The sequence below is a fragment of the Dreissena polymorpha genome, chromosome 11, assembly GCF_020536995.1.
Source record: "Dreissena polymorpha isolate Duluth1 chromosome 11, UMN_Dpol_1.0, whole genome shotgun sequence".
In the NCBI taxonomy this organism is placed as follows: domain Eukaryota; kingdom Metazoa; phylum Mollusca; class Bivalvia; order Myida; family Dreissenidae; genus Dreissena; species Dreissena polymorpha.
In genome coordinates, this window is record NC_068365.1 from 69,498,458 (window position 1) to 69,514,825 (window position 16,368).

Here is a 16,368-nt window from a genome sequence, read left to right on the forward strand (position 1 = left end):
ATTTTGAAATCTAAACGCGGACCCTAAGTTCAAGGTCAAGGTCAAGTCAAAGGGGTCAAAAATTGTGTGCGTATGGTAAGGTCTTGTCCATATACACATGCTTACCAAATATGAAGGTTACATCTGAAGCGACATAGAAGTTATGAGCATTTTTTGAAACCCTAAAGCAGATTTTAAAACCCAAACGCGGACCCTAAGTTCAAGGTCAATGTCAAAGGGGTCAAAATGTGTGTGCGTATGGAAAGGCCTTGTACATATACACATGCATACCAAATATTAAGGTTACATCTGAAGCGACATAGAAGTAATGAGCATTTTTCAAAAAAGTATGACGGACAGTCCGATCACTATATGCCCTCTTTCGGGGCATAACAAAAAAATAAAAAGAATTGACCTCCATCATTTGGAGAATAATATATCATTAACATACAAATATTAAGATAACAAGCAAATTCTTTTAATTGATATCCCTGCCAAATAAATTGTGTTTATGGATGGGTGTAGAACTAAAAGAAAAGGTATACATGTAAGTGAAGGGTTGTGCCTTATTATTTTTTTAATTATTTTTTTAAACTCATTTGTACCTGTGATGGGGTTACAGACAATAAAATGCAGTTATTACAGATTCCCTTGATGCGTATCAAAGGAATAACTTAATAATGAATCAAATTTGTGACCTTTGACCTCAATGTGTGACCTTGACCTTAGACCCTATGATTATGGGTGTTGAATGTGAAGCACACCCAGATGATTGAGAACAACTATGGCAAGTTTCATGGCTCTGACTCATGTGTTAATGGAGATAAAGCTCTAAGCTTATATTAAAAAGCATTTTTTTTCAAGATATAAAGCGCCATCACTCCATTATTAACAGATGGCATACAATGCCATTTGGCGTGCTTCATCCTCTTATCCATATATATACTCATACCAAGTTTCAATAAACTCCGCCACAGCACTTCTAAGGTATGGCTCCGGATACAAAAGTGCCGGACGGACGGAAGGACGGACGGATGGACAACGCCAAAGCAATATCCCTCCGCCTATGGCGGGGGATAACAAAATCAAGATTAACAACAGACATATCATGTTTAAACTTAAAAAAAAATGTCCCTCAACTTGGTTTATCTGAAAGAACTGAACAAAAGTGTCACTTTCTATGTAAAAGCCATACAGCACTAGTGTATGGATGAATCGTACTGAAAGTAATGAAGTACGCTTAATAGAACATTTGCGTTAAAAACTGAACTTAAAATGAGCAAAAATAAACAAATCAATATAGCACAATAAAAACTGAACTAAAATGTTATTTCACAGTAAGTCGATATAAACTAATCCGGCATGACCATATTATGTGGGTACCATATACGCTTCCATAATTTTTAAACAACGCCCTTTGTCCACAAAAGTTATATCGACTCCTTTAGTTATATCGCCATGTCAACATTATGTTACTTGCAAGTCATCAATATATATGCCGTCATACAGTAAACAACACAGAAATAGTTAAATTTACAAGACGGCTAAAGGTTAAAATATCGTCAGAGATTTAAGCTCTGATGCAAACATGCGGGTTGTTTAAGTCTTGACAACTTATCTTATGCCGACAAATCAACATAATTTTAGGCGTCATGCTCTTATGAAAATGACTTGCCATCGTAGTTTAAGTCTACACGATGAGTTTTTTTTTGACGACATGACACCTTTTTCATATCATGCCGTCATAGAATGTTGACATAATCACAGTATCAGGGTGTACCATATACGTTTCCATACGGAAGAACGCGGAAAAAACGACAACGGATTGTAGTTATTGTTATTTGAACCGTTTATGAATCGTTCGTTTACCTAACGTTACCTTACTGTCGGGATATGAACTCATAATCATCACATGTCACCTTTTAATGTAAAGATTATCATGCACTCCGTTGCAATGCGTCTACAAAATATAAACAAAAATATAATGCTCCGAAATCCGAGTTAAAGTGCTACTAACAAGTCGCATATAAGCAACGTGTTTCAAGGGATAACTTCATTGGTTGAAGGTGGTGTTTTAAATACTAGTACCAGGACCTTCTTAGATCCTGAGTTTAATCCACGTGCGTAAATTATCGTTACAGATTAACCTTGCAGTCCGCTCAGTCTGTTCAGGGACGACACCGTCCGCTTTTATGGTATTTTTCGTTTAAAGGAAGTCTCAGCAAAAGTCGTGTTGAAGCCGAATGTATTTTTATGAATGTGATGTTCGATATTTTTTAGACAAAAATACACATTTCAACAATCTATATACATATAGCTCCGAAGACGTCCGTAAATATGACCTGCACCATTACTCTGTCAACCCCTTCGTTTGACCAGTATACTTTCACTTATCTTTATGCCGGTTAGCTGTTGTTTTGAGACAATTGATTTCCGTGTTTACGGTTTACGCGCGTTTTCATATACATGTTAACATTTATATAATCCCGAAGCGAGAGCGTGCTATAAATCAAACTAGTAGTTACACAATAGATTAAAATTAATTGTATTAATAATTTGTAGGTTATGATATGTAATAAAATGTTTCGTTGCGATATTACCATCTCCGACAATGTCCGTCAATGTACCGAGAGAAACCGATACGTTACGAACGAAATCTACATGAACCGATATTACCCAATTCCATGATTCTGGTTCTACTTTAACGTAATACTGCTTTAAATAATTGTGTTAGCAAATTCTTTGACATTTGTTGTTAAAGTGTTATCGTATCCATACTTTTTCTTATATGTTGCACAAATATTACAATAACGTTCTTACTAGATTGGCTTAACGGTTCGAGGACTAAACTCGGAAAAAGTCTTTAGTTTATGATGTTTATCACACATATACCCATTGAACTATTATTGTTTAATTTTACGTAAACTGCAACTTTTATTATTTCGACAACAATTAAAAGGGAAATTGTGTTCTTTGGTAAGGATGAAAAACTAATTCAGGCAATTCAGTGAAATTCTGTTGCATAATGAATGTTTTTGTAAAGGTAATTATTAGACTACCACTTGTTTAACGACCATGGTTTCTCCAAATGATTTGTTATAAAAAGTTTAAGTCAACCTGGACGCTAATTAGAATATCTCGTGTTTTATTTTATTTCCCGGGAGATTGCCTGTGAATACCCACCTAAGGACTATTAGCATTCCGCTTGGCGATTCTTCAAAAGTGTGGGAATCAGCGAAAACAGCGCGATGGACGTCAGACTCGAGAGATGACGGTACTAAGTTTTCAAGAAGATCCTCTGCGATTGTCTCTTCGGTCGCGATGTGCACGCTTATGCTGTTTGAAAAAGAAACGACTCGTAAATCGTTCTCACGTCTTGTCTAAGCCTCTTATACACACATATCTGATTGTGCTGACCGAGAAACGACTCGTAAATCGTTCACACGTCCTGTCTTAGCCTCTTATACACACATATCTGATTGTGCTGACCGAGAAACGACTCGTAAATCGTTCACACGTCTTGTCTAAGCCTCTTATAAACACATATCTGATTGTGCTGACCGAGAAACGACTCGTAAATCGTTCACACGTCTTGTCTAAGCCTCTTATACACACATATCTGATTGTGCTGACCGAGAAATGACTCGTAAATCGTTCACACGTCTTGTCTAAGCCTCTTATACACACATATCTAATTGTGAAATTTTCAAGTGTCGCCTTATGATCGGAAAATACAAGCGCCGCTGCGAAATTGATTTTGAAGTACAAGCACCGTGGGACCACTGTGCTAAAAACGTCTGGGGAAAAAGCTGAGGCGTGTATACTACAAATCATTGATGGCAAATTAAAATTTCACATGCACTTAAAGTGATATGTTCCCAGTTTGGCATATTACATATAAACAAAAAAATGTCATCAATTAAAACAAGAATGCATGTAGATAACCAAGCAAATAACACCATCGACTAGAAAAAACATTACACAGATATGTTTTTTATTGATGAACATCAATCAAAATAATAAAACAAATTGTATACCATTTGTAGCGCTTTTCGTCGATTATTGAGCAAAAACGTGTATTGCTAACGTAGGGTTTGAACAATACTGTAAATGCTGAAAACGTGCTTGGTGTAATGGCTTCGTGTAAGCTCGAAGGTACCGGCTTCTATCAGCAGAACATGGTAATTTCATTATAAAGTTTGTCTTTTTTATTATAAATATTTTAAAGCTTTTTCAAATAATACAGTTTTGTTCGTAAAATATGTCAATGATATTAAAAAAAAATTGTGAACAAGTCGCTTTAAAAGGTTTGTGTATTTTATGTTTTTGCACTCAATAATGATCAAAACATCATTCTTAAGCCGAAAGAATGAAACAAACGTGTCTACGGTCACCGCCTCTTTCAAAAATGTGTGCCATGCTTAAAAATCTAAGTAATAAAGCTAGACATGAACACTTTTATTACAAAGCCAGATCAACAAAGTAAGTCATTTAATTTCTCGTGCTATGCGTAACTGCAGATAAACGAATTACGTAAAACCTCTTTTTGATGTTCAATGAGAAATTATAGGGACCTTTGCACGTTTTGATACATTGACAAAATAGGAAACATAATTCAAATTTGCAAATTTTCGTTGTATGTATGTTCTTTTTTTGCTAGCAAACAGTAATACTTAAAACATGTACCAATAAAATCCATTAGTTGAATCTTTTGATGATTAAACAATATGAAAACTATTAAGCTTTATAAACGCAAGACGATTGAATAATTTTTAAAAAATCTTATCTTTTTTTTTTAATTCGCGTATTGGTTTTATTAGGAATAAAATACATGCACTGTTACGTCAGCAAGTGTGGCCAAGTGCTTTTAGCGCAATACTATTACTCCAAGGGTTCGAGTCCATGTTTGAATTACTTTTTAATTTCTTTATTTTTATTTTTGTTTTATACTGGCACTCTTTAGTTCCAATGTTTACATTGACCAATTTAAAGCATTAAATGAGAAACTTCAAAACATGCCAAAATATGTTAAAAAGGGACCTTTAAACATGGTATTCTTTTGCAGAAGTAATAGGAAGTTTTTGTTTTGCCTGAAACGTGTAAACACAAATTAAAACAATTTGGCAGATTGTGCGATTCTGCTTAATTTTACATAGTGTGAATACTAGATCGAAATCGCGCTGATGCGTCACGAAAGTTTATTAACTGACTTATATTTGATAAAAAAATCTGTTATGCAGATCTATAAACCTTTCGTTCAACCAACGTGCTCACGGTATTCTAATTCTCACTCCTAATACGCGACAGGTCACCCTTAAAGACTTACATTCAATCATTGACAATGGTCCATTTATCCAAGATAAAGTGTTAATACAAAACCTATCCTCAGCGACATGTGTGCGGGGATTATATATGCGTACACCAGAAGTCCCGAGATGAAGGCTGTTTGTGTGATAATATAGGAACACGATTAAGTACATACACCATAGACATTATAAAAGAGAGTTGAAACGATGCATCGTACTATCGATTTGAAGGTATATATATATATCAGATCAGAGAACAACCTCTTTCTTTGCATTGAGTTATCAAAATGAATTAAAGCCTTATCTATTCGTGGTTATGTTTATGCCCAGACTACTTAATCCTTTCCTATACAACGATTGTGTACTTTGAGGTTTGGCAGACACGTCATGGCTTTCACAATTCAATACATCGGGAAGGTATTCCCGACGTGCAACTCTAGAAACATCGTTGATAAACCACGCATATATACAATATTCCACATCTTACAAAATAAATAGAAATATATAACCGGTATAGGGCGAGGCATGTTACGTCATGTCTGCACACACATATGGTAAGTTTTACACACAACAATAATAAGTTTTGGTGATAAAAAACATATGAGGACAATGGAAGGAAAAAAAATATATTGAGCATTGTCAGTAATTATACATGTGCTGTATTATTTTAGTAAATGTAAATGTTAACGGGGTAATGGAATCCTTTGCAAAATTTCGTAAAACATGAGAAACTTTAACACAAATGAGACTCGTTCTAGGAAAACTTGGCTTTATGAAAATTTAATCCACAACAGTATCCGCTTTTATCAAATTATGTTTAAATTAACTCTCTTTAACGCAAAAATCTAGTTGTGGTGGAAAGGATCGTCCCTAATTAGACTGTGGACTGCACAAGAAAATCCTGGACGACACTTCACATACAAACATGTATTAAGCCCGGTTTTCCCAGAGCGCGTCTCAAATACTAGACAGCGCGTATTGCAATTATGACCTTTATGTTATTGCACATAATGTTGCTCTTAGCAAGCATGTAACCGATGGATTATGACCTGTATGTTATTGCACATAATGTTGTTCTTAGCACGCATGTAAACGATGGATTATGACCTGGATGTAATTGCACATAATGTTGCTCTAAGCAAGCATGTACTCGATGAATTATGACCTTTATGTTATTGGACATAATATTGCATTTAGCAAGCATGTAAACGATGGATTATGACGCGAAACATGCTATATGCAATTTTCAAGCTTTAATCTTTTGTAAAATGTGTATAAAAAAGACAAAGTAAATTGACGACCTTGAGTTATAGTCACTATATATATTGAATTTGTATCGTATAGTTTTTCCCTTTTGCCATTGTTCTCAGAAAACATAATATGAATACATACAATACATCATCTGCTGATCCAGATTGCGATCAATCGTCTTGATTTAAGGTCTAATGCGAACTACGTGTTACTGTAAGGTACAAAGAGGGGGTAATCACGTGATAGTCAATAAGGCGACGTCCATGCCGAGACAGGTATTTTTCGCCCCTTTAAACCCTATTACTTGTATTATTTTTTTTTAATGGCACTCACTTTCCAGCCATTGAGAAAAAAATATTGAAATAAAACAATGACATTTAAGTTGTCATTTTTTTTTTAAAGAATGCTGTTGCGTTTCTTTTTTTCGAGTTTTTTACATGATATGTAAGATGTGACGTCATATGTAGAAGAACTGAATTGAGTCAAGTAAAGTGTCGAAAAACAAAGTTGGTGCAAAAAATAACACAAAGAGCCTTTTAAACTGACTAAACGTGTTCCGTTCGGTTATGCGTCACATATTGCTATATATTATCCTCGTTCTGGGAAAACAGGGCTTAATTTATGTGCGTAAAGTGTCGCCCTACATTAGCATGTGCAGTAAACGCAGGCTCATCAGAGACGACACTTTCCGCCTCGATTGGATTTTTGTTTAGAATTGATATCCTTTAAACAAAAACTTCTATAACACTGAGAGTGTTGTCCCTGATAAGCCTGTGCGGACTGCACATGTTTACCGGTATTTGGAATGCCACTTGACGAAAGTGCGGGTAGGGTTCTCTCATAACGCAACTCATATCTTTCAACGCCTGGCATGATCCGTGTATGTTTTGCCATGAAATGCAAGAGATTACGGCATTAACACCGATTCAAAGCTTAACAGGATATTAAACTTGCTTATTCAAAAATGAGATCAACCTTTGAATCCATTGTAATTTGTTGTTCACGCTTAGGCACAGATACAAACGAACAGCGTGCACAATCTTCGTAATAACTTGTTAAAATGTTTTAAATGTGACCTACATGAAGTCCATTTAAAACGATGTATTAAATACAGTTTAAAATCGACGCCTTTATCATAACGACGTGCACACGATATTAATTACAACACGTATTTGTATGTGTACCCTTACGAAAAACACTGTTCAATATAAAACATTATCTTTAGCCACCGATGTTGAAACACTTTAGGTGATACTGAAGACATTTCAAACGGGAGTAAATGTGTCACCGGGTCAGTCAGTAAACGAAGCACATTAGTACAAGATTATATTCCATACATGTACGTAAAATAGAGCAAACGTATGCGGTATGTTAATCAAATTATCATTAAATTTGACCTGATCCAAGTTTTGTATTACCAAAATCGCTCACAGAAAAAAATACATGCATATGTCAATATTACACATAAAAAGACAACGTCCACTCCATAGCGTCAATGTTATCGAAATTAAATTAAGAGATGCATCTAACCTTTCTGTAGATTGCGTGACACATTTACAGTCTTAATTGTACCGCTTCAGGCATGTGCATAAAGTGTGCGTAAAGTGTCATTCTAAACCCAGCCAGAGTGTGCACAGACTAAGCAGGGACGAAACATTTCGTTACACTGGATGTTGGCAAGGAAAATACTAATGTTTCATGAATAAACTCGTTTAAGAAAGTTGTGCGCTTACTCACAAATGTAAAGATCTACGTGTTTTAAATATACAAAAACACGCGGGTGATATAAACGTTTAATTAATAGGGATTAAGTCGGGGTGTGACGCACAGATGGCGATAATCCCATGTTATGGACAGCTGCATTGCGCGTAGTGGTATTTGGTAGCTGTAACGACCGTGCGAAAGGTTTATATAAATGCACTTAAGCGTTGAGCAAAGAGAAAGCCAGGTTCATTTTAAAAGTATTCTTGTATTGGTGTGTGTATGATCATTAATACTCGTCATGAACTTTCTGTGTGTTATCATCATCGTTTTACTGGTGATTTTGAACTGTAAGTTTTTGATATAATTAGTTAGTTAATTATACTTATTTTTTAAGCTCGATTGCATCGAAAGCCAAATGCTTATTGAATGCTTTCATGTCCGTTTCTTCGGTAGAATCAGTATTTGGGGAGATTTAATAAACGCTACTTATTTGGGGATCGTACACGTGACCTCCATGTCACTATGATACGGTTGATGCAAATAAATATATTTATATATACAGTTATATGTACACTGTTATTTTAAGGGAAAATGTACACTGCGACATCAAAATCATTTTAAAATTTGAACTTATTTTTGCATGTGTTTAATGGTATCTTTTCTCAAACAATGAACATTATTTAGTATCTTCAGACTAGTTTCCACACATTTTATTTATTGTATTATATTTGGATTCCCACTGCGTAATTTACTGCTAATGAAGGTAAACTATACTTAAGCTTAATAAATAAAATGTGGAATTACCAATAACCCCCATTTACATACCAAATCGAATATCTTATTAAATCTTGTCGTAGAGAAAAAAATATTATAATAACATGGCGCAATATGTGGAATTTGATATTATATTATATTGAAACTATAACACTCGAAGACAACATAGCGATATCAAAGATGTAAACAAAGAGTAGCAACCGATTAACTTGATAAATTGGTTTGGGATAATGTATGAAAACCAAGTAAAATCTGTATTCATGAATGTTGAAAAGTGGGGGCTATACCTCCACTAGTCAGAAGTAGGTTTGATAAACTGGGAACTGTCGCTCCACCAAGCCAGCTAAGTACTTAACCATAGCGCATTTCTCTACTGGATTTTTTCAACATTGCGGATGTGTCAGTAAATTCAATTCTGTAAAATCATTTTGTTATATTTACGGATCGGTTAACCGACACAATCATCGAATATTTATATCCCACTAATAATAATGATTTTACATGAGAACTACGTCGTGATTCCGACGCTGCCCGAAGCCAATCTCGCGTTTGCTCGTAAATGTTTGGATTTCGTAGCGGATGATTCACATGGAATACATTGTCACACATAAAATGAAAACGAGCATTGTTTATCTCGTTAAATCTATGTTACCACACCATATCTAGCGTTGCAAGTTTGGCTATCGCTTTAAGGAGCACTGGCTTTAACGGCGTATCTTTATTTAACAACATATTCGTTGATTTTGAGTATTTATGTGGCTTTAAATATACATCTTTCATTTGCAAGACATCTTTGACTTCGCGTGTCCATATGGACAATCTGGCACATGTTTATATCAATATACACCTGTCATTCACAAGACTTATTTGACTTCGCGTGTCCATATGGACAATCTGGCACATGTTTATATCAATATGCACCCTTCAATTAATTAAGTTGTATACCCATTTGTATAAACAATTAAGTCCGACAAATGTGTTGCCGATATTAATACGATTTGTAACCCGTATTGTTACACACGTAGCACGTTTTGTTATTGAGTAATACCCTCACTATTGTTTTGTTGCAAAAACAAATAAACCAATATTAACATATCAAGGTAAAATTACAAATTAATAAAAATCGTGCACATATCTACATAATTATCTCCTGTGGGTTCATATGACTTGTAAATACTCTGATGCAAACGGATATAATAATGCACGCAACAAATGAATGATCCCCAGTAAATTGATGTTGACCGTTTAAAGCGAATACGCAGAAAAACGGACGTTAACGTGTTCCAGCTATGGAAATGATTTGATAAAGTCTAAATGATGTTAGACAAAATATATTATATCAGTTACTTTTAAAACCCCAGTTCCTTATTTGCTGTCACCATATTAAAGTTTGGTAATTAACATCGCAACTGTAAATGACCGCCGTTTTTAATATGTAAATTAACGAACGAACATGTCTTAACTTAATTCAAAAAAGTATTTAACGACTCAGAAAGCAAAGCATGAACTTTTTAACGGACGTTCAGAGCATACACATATAAATTTGAGCCACGCCCCAGGAAAAGCGGGGCTAAATGAATAACAGTAAATTGTTGTTCCAGATTACACTGTGTAGTCCGCTTTTATGTGTCTTTTTTCGTTTTAAGACAGATTTTCTGGGTGAAAATTCCTGCCTACGCGAAAAGTGTCGCCCTTGTTGAGCCGGTGCGGAATGCACAGGGAAACCTGTAACGCCTCTTTACGATCATGCACTAAACCCCGTTTATATCTCGCTACATGGTTTTGATTTGTTATATTGAACTCATGAATATTTAAACTGTGCAGAACGTTGAGAAAAGTCACCTTAAATGGTTTCGTTTTCTTACCATAAAAGGTAATACAACGAATATTTAATGGACTTTTGACTTTCTGGACTCTTTAACACTAAACAATAAAGAAATGACGGTTTGTGTTGAAGATTGCATTGATTTCTATTCAATTAGAACAAACATAACAAACCTATACTTTGTCCAAATCTTGAAAGATTTCTCTTATGAGTGCATCGGTAACTGCCTTCTGAGGGAAGTGCGGTTGATATTTTTATTTTATTTAGCAAATAGGTTTAATGTTATGATATTTGTATTTTGAAACGCAAGGGAATTTTCGTAGATCAAATGTGGACTTCTCCGATGCATAATATTAGGTTGAAAACGTATAACAAACCAATATCTCAACATTAACACATAACATTCGCTAATTTCCATTGTTATTGCGTAAAATGTAATTCAGAAATCTACGTATTAATTATAATACGAGGCTCACATTTGGGCATTTTGCTATATTATATTTATTGTTTTTGCAGCATAATTATAGAAAATTGGTTTTACTTTTTAAATCACGTTATTATTATCGCTAAAACAATAATTTGTCTTCTTGATATCCCGTGTAAACTTAATTGTTCACACGGTACACAGTGATGGTAACATGAGCAGTTTTATGTTTGTTTTCATTTTTTTTAAAGAAACACAAACACACAAACAACCATTAAATGACTCGAATAATTCAGTAGGTTTGTTTGTAGAGTATTTTAGTTTTTTTTTATTTGTTGAAGCCTTGACTTTATAATATTTAAAATTGTAACTTTTCTAAGTAGACCAAAGGGAAGCAGGGGGAGGGGTAATACGTATATTAACCGTACAAACTTACATATTAAGCTATGGACATTCCGATACATGTTCAATAAAATTAAACACTCGAAAGGGTTAAGTTTTTATTTAACCCTTCACAATTTGCAAATCAAATTGTTTTATTAAATCCACACCATTTTGAAACTCGATTCAGAAAAGATTACCAAGAAATATCTTTAAAAAAGATATACGGCGTTGATTGTGGTTGCAGTTAATGAAAGGTAAAGACTTCAATGAATGAGATCAAAGATAGCGAATGTCTTTTTCTGTGCAGTTCTTAGCTGCTGCAAACGCAGAACGGGATGATACGCGGAGTTTTCGCGGCTTATTTTACATTATTACATATTGCTGGTCATAAACGTATAGATACAAAACAGGAACCCAAAAGAAGAATTTAAGTGAAATTAAAACATATGAGTCAACCGGCCACACGCGAAGTATCCGTATATATTTTAAATATTTATACGCGCGTTCTTCGAACAAACCTGTTTTAGTGATTTGTCTGGCGTTGCTATTTGATTCGATTTTTAACAGTATCGAGAATCATTGCGCTCATGCTTAATTCATTAGTCAATATGATGGCATAATTCTTGTTAAATTAATTAAAAATAATATTTATCATGGTACTGTTGTAAAACACATTAAGAATCTATTATTGACATACCATATGATATCGCTGGATATCTTCATTTAACATCTGTCTGGTCTAAAGAAAATTCCAGTTCACCTAGTTCACGCTATAGCGTCTTTATTATGTAACGATTATTTTCCTGGCCGCGAACTCCGATCAGCACATAGGGTAGAGACGCAGCGATGACCTGTATGTAAACTCTGACATTCACACACAGTGGCCGCAAATTGACCCGATATACCTCGCGAGTTGAGATGCAATGCATTAAAGTGAGTCTTCGCTTCCACTGCTCTCTATACTTTAACATGTTAACATGTTGACAGGAATATGGAAGTTAGTAATAAATATGAGAAAATAGCCTTTAAGTGCAAACGTTCTCGCGCTGAAAATCTTCTGAAAATAAAAGGTGGACGCACAAACTGTATTGATGTCGAGATTGAGTGTAAAATTGTTTCATGCTGAACACGCAGTAAAACAGTGTTACAAAGACGCGGACATGTTTCCAATGTTCTGGTCGTGTTCTCAAATCAGCCAATGCAGTCACTGAAGTGTATTTATCTGTACTTGGCCTAGGGAAGTTTTATTTGAATTGTATTGGACGCTAACAAAGGTCAGGCTAAGGTGAAAAGCTGGCTTAATACAGCTTACGCCGAATAAAAGATGTTCATCTCACCCTTTAAATTCAACTACGCATGCTCATATATTTTCCATTTCCGTTTCAGATTCATGTGCAGTCGTGTATAGCGACGCGCAAGAAGCAAAATCGATACTGCTGTCAGTGCTAGGGTAAGTATTATTGAACCACATTAGAACTACGTCGTGCTCCGAATCTTCCCGAAGCCAATCTCGCGTTTGCTCGTAAAACTGGAAATTCATATGCAAATAGTGTGACACAAAAAATAAAAACGAGCATTTTGTATCGCGTTAAATATATGTTACCTACGAAATCCGGATAGTGCCATCTATAATTTGCCCTTCTTTTATCAAGGGCGACACACGATACACGATATTTTGCGCGACAGTCGCGGCGACGCACGATATTTTCTGTGACAGTCGCGGCGACGCACGATATATTGTATATGTAGGCAGCCCAAAAGGCGATATATCGTGTTAAATATATCGTGCGTCGCACCGACTGTCGCGCAAAATATCGAGCGTCGCCGCGACTGTCGCAAAAAAATATCGTGCGTCGCCGCGACTGTCGCGCAAAATATCGTGAGTCGCCGCGACTGTCGCGCAAAATATAATGTATCATGCACGAAGCGATACTCGATATTTTGTGCGACAGTCGCGGCGACACGCGATATTTGTACTGTTTAAATATCGCTGTAATTATATCGCCTTTCGACTGTCGCGTTTTCAAAAAATTAGATTGCGACAGTCGCCCTTTTATATGCGCTATCTCGCCCTTTGAACACGACCGTCGCACTTTATGAACGCTACCGTCGCCCTTTATGAACGCGACCGTCGCACTTTTATATGCGGTATCTCGCCCTTTTAAAACGCGGCAGTCGCCCTTGTATAGGCGATATATCGCATATAAAAGGGCGACGGTCGCGTTCATAAATGGCGACGGTCGTGTTGAAAGGGTGAGATATCGCGATAGAATGCGACAGTCGCCCTTTTATATGCGATATCTCGCCCTTTGAACACCACCGTCGAACTTTACGAACGCCACCGTCGCTCTTTATGAACGCGACCGTCGCCCTTTTATATGCGATATTTCGCCCTTTTAGAACGCGACAGTCTCCCATTTATAGGCGAGATATCGCCTATAAAAGGGCGACGGTTCGCGTTCATAAAGTGCGAATGTCGTGTTCAAAGGGCGAGATATCGCATATAAAAGGGCGATTGTCGCATTTTAATTGTTAAATATCGAGTATCGCTTCGTGCGTCGTGTCGCCCTTGATGAAAGAAGGGCAAGATTATAGATGGCACTTCCCGGATTCCGTTGTTACCAGACCAAATCTAGCCTTGAAATTGCAGCTATTGCTGTAAGGAATATTTTGTAAGGGGATAACTTTATTTTTCGAAATATTGTACTATATTTTACCTGCAGATCACTTAAAGACACCCGAAATAATGACGGTCGCTATGGCAGTAAAACAGGGTGGGACAAGTATCGCGTGGATCAAACCGGACGTAGAGGCGTGGGAGGCGGTGTCGACGATGATGGCGATGACGCGGATCTCGACAATGCGATAAGCGTCCTTACAAAGGCTGTCGGTGACACTGACCGTGGGAAGGCGTCAGTGCGTCTGAATAACAAACCGGAAGTCACAAGCAGCTTGACGCAATTCACGAACAACCAAGAGATACCCGCGAACGTTGCTGCTATCATAGACTCGGCTTTGAGCAACTCGAAGGTTAAATTTTCCGACAGCGTTGCAGACCGTATCAAGTCGGCATCCAGTACGACTGCTTCGTACACCAACCAAGACGACCGGAGCAATGTTGCGCGCGCCTACAATTCAGCGACCGGCAAAACGAGCCAAGAGTTTCCGGCAAATTTCGCAGACTTCTTTCAGTCTTTCCCGAGCACTAACGTCAAGTCCTACAATGACGTCAACTCATACACAGACGTCAAAGCCACGTTCAATACTGACGACGGGTCGAACGTTGACGTCGCAAAAATAATGCAAGACGAATTCGCTGTAAATAACAAACAGGGTGAATGGCAACAGTTGTCGAACGGAAACTACTTCAAAGCAGATACTCCGACGGTTCAAAACTATCATGCTGTTAAAGTTTTTTCCAGCAGTTCAAGCCCCGACGGATCCAATATTGACGTCAATAACATCCTTAAAAACGCGTAAGGAAACACCGGAAACACAGTAAATGCACACAACTGGCAAATGTCGTTCAAGGCAGATACGTCATCGGTTAAAAATTATCACGACGTCATAGTTTCCAACAGCAATGTAAACTTTGGCTCTGGCGGATCTTCCTATTATATTTAAATTGTTTTGTATTTTATTTGGATCCCATTGATTATTTATTGCTAATAAAGGTCAACTAAACTTGAGCATTACATATAACATTTCGAATTGCCAATAACTCCTATTTACAGACGAAAACAAACACAAATTACATCCGGTCGTCAAAAAAAATCGTTATTATAACATGACGCAATATTTGATATTGTATATTTTATTGAAAATATAACACTCGAAGACAACTACGCGATAACAAAGATGTAAACCAAATGAGTAGCAACCTATTAACGTGATACATTATATACGAAAACCAAGTAATATCAGTATGCATTATAGATTTCGGTATAAATATTGGTTCACTTTCACGTAAAGATTTCAGGAATCTGGTAACTAAAGGTTCAATAGAAAGGTAAATAACCGGTCCAATATTGAGGTAAATATTAGGGAAACTGGAAATAACCGGTCCAATAGTAAGGAAAATATTTCGGAAACTGGGAATAACCGGTCCAATATGAAGGCTAAAAGGTTAACCGGTTAAAGACGCTCTTGCAAGCACAGGCGGCCTGCAAAAGAACACGTTGCAAACCTCTTATTCCGGGAATTCGGTAAAAGTAGATACGCTATCGGTAAAAACCTACAACGACGGATCAAATAAACAAGGTAATTAAATAAACTCTTGCGATCGCAGACGGCGCGGAAATGAACTCATGGCAAAGCTCCCCTTCCGGAAGTTCGGTAAGAGTATATAACCCATCGGTACAAATCTACAACAACAACAAATATTTATAAGACGTTCGCAATCGCAAAGTCCGACCACTCGAACACAAACGTTGGAATTTTTCAGGACGACTTCGGTAAAATCGAAAACGGTCAACAGAGCTCATGGCCAAACTGCTCAAACGTGAAGTCATATCAAAATAACAATAAACCGAATGGTCAAGTCAGCTCCACCAATGATCGACAAACCTACACAAACACCAAAACAGAACCTAAGCAGGTTAAATCATGGCGCGGTAGCTACACACGCGCCCCAAATTACGGCACCACCCCCGGTTCGTCATGGGGCCGCACTAACGCCGGTCAGTGTCTCTCACGGAGAGAGTTATAAAATGTCGGAAGTG

The 16,368-nt window shown here is 36.7% G+C and overlaps 1 protein-coding gene across 1 annotated transcript; it reads left to right on the top strand.

The window, feature by feature from the left end:
* Positions 1 to 8,455: 8,455 nt before the first annotated feature.
* Positions 8,456 to 15,828, top strand: LOC127851363 (uncharacterized). Its single transcript, XM_052385096.1, has 3 exons — positions 8,456 to 8,587; positions 13,034 to 13,097; positions 14,371 to 15,828. Exons 1-3 carry the CDS (start codon positions 8,539 to 8,541, stop codon positions 15,125 to 15,127), a joined length of 870 nt encoding a protein of 289 aa, XP_052241056.1. The 5' UTR covers positions 8,456 to 8,538; the 3' UTR covers positions 15,128 to 15,828.
* The last annotated feature ends 540 nt before the right edge of the window (positions 15,829 to 16,368 follow it).

What these genes read in the sequence shown, in the direction of transcription:
- LOC127851363 (XM_052385096.1), top strand. Translation starts at nt 8,539, where the DNA reads ATGAACTTTCTGTGTGTTATCATCATCGTTTTACTGGTGATTTTGAAC. An exon ending in TTTACTGGTGATTTTGAACT is followed by an intron (nt 8,588 to 13,033) that starts GTAAGTTTTTGA and finishes TTTCCGTTTCAG; the next exon opens with ATTCATGTGCAGTCGTGTAT. An exon ending in ATACTGCTGTCAGTGCTAGG is followed by an intron (nt 13,098 to 14,370) that starts GTAAGTATTATT and finishes TTTTACCTGCAG; the next exon opens with ATCACTTAAAGACACCCGAA.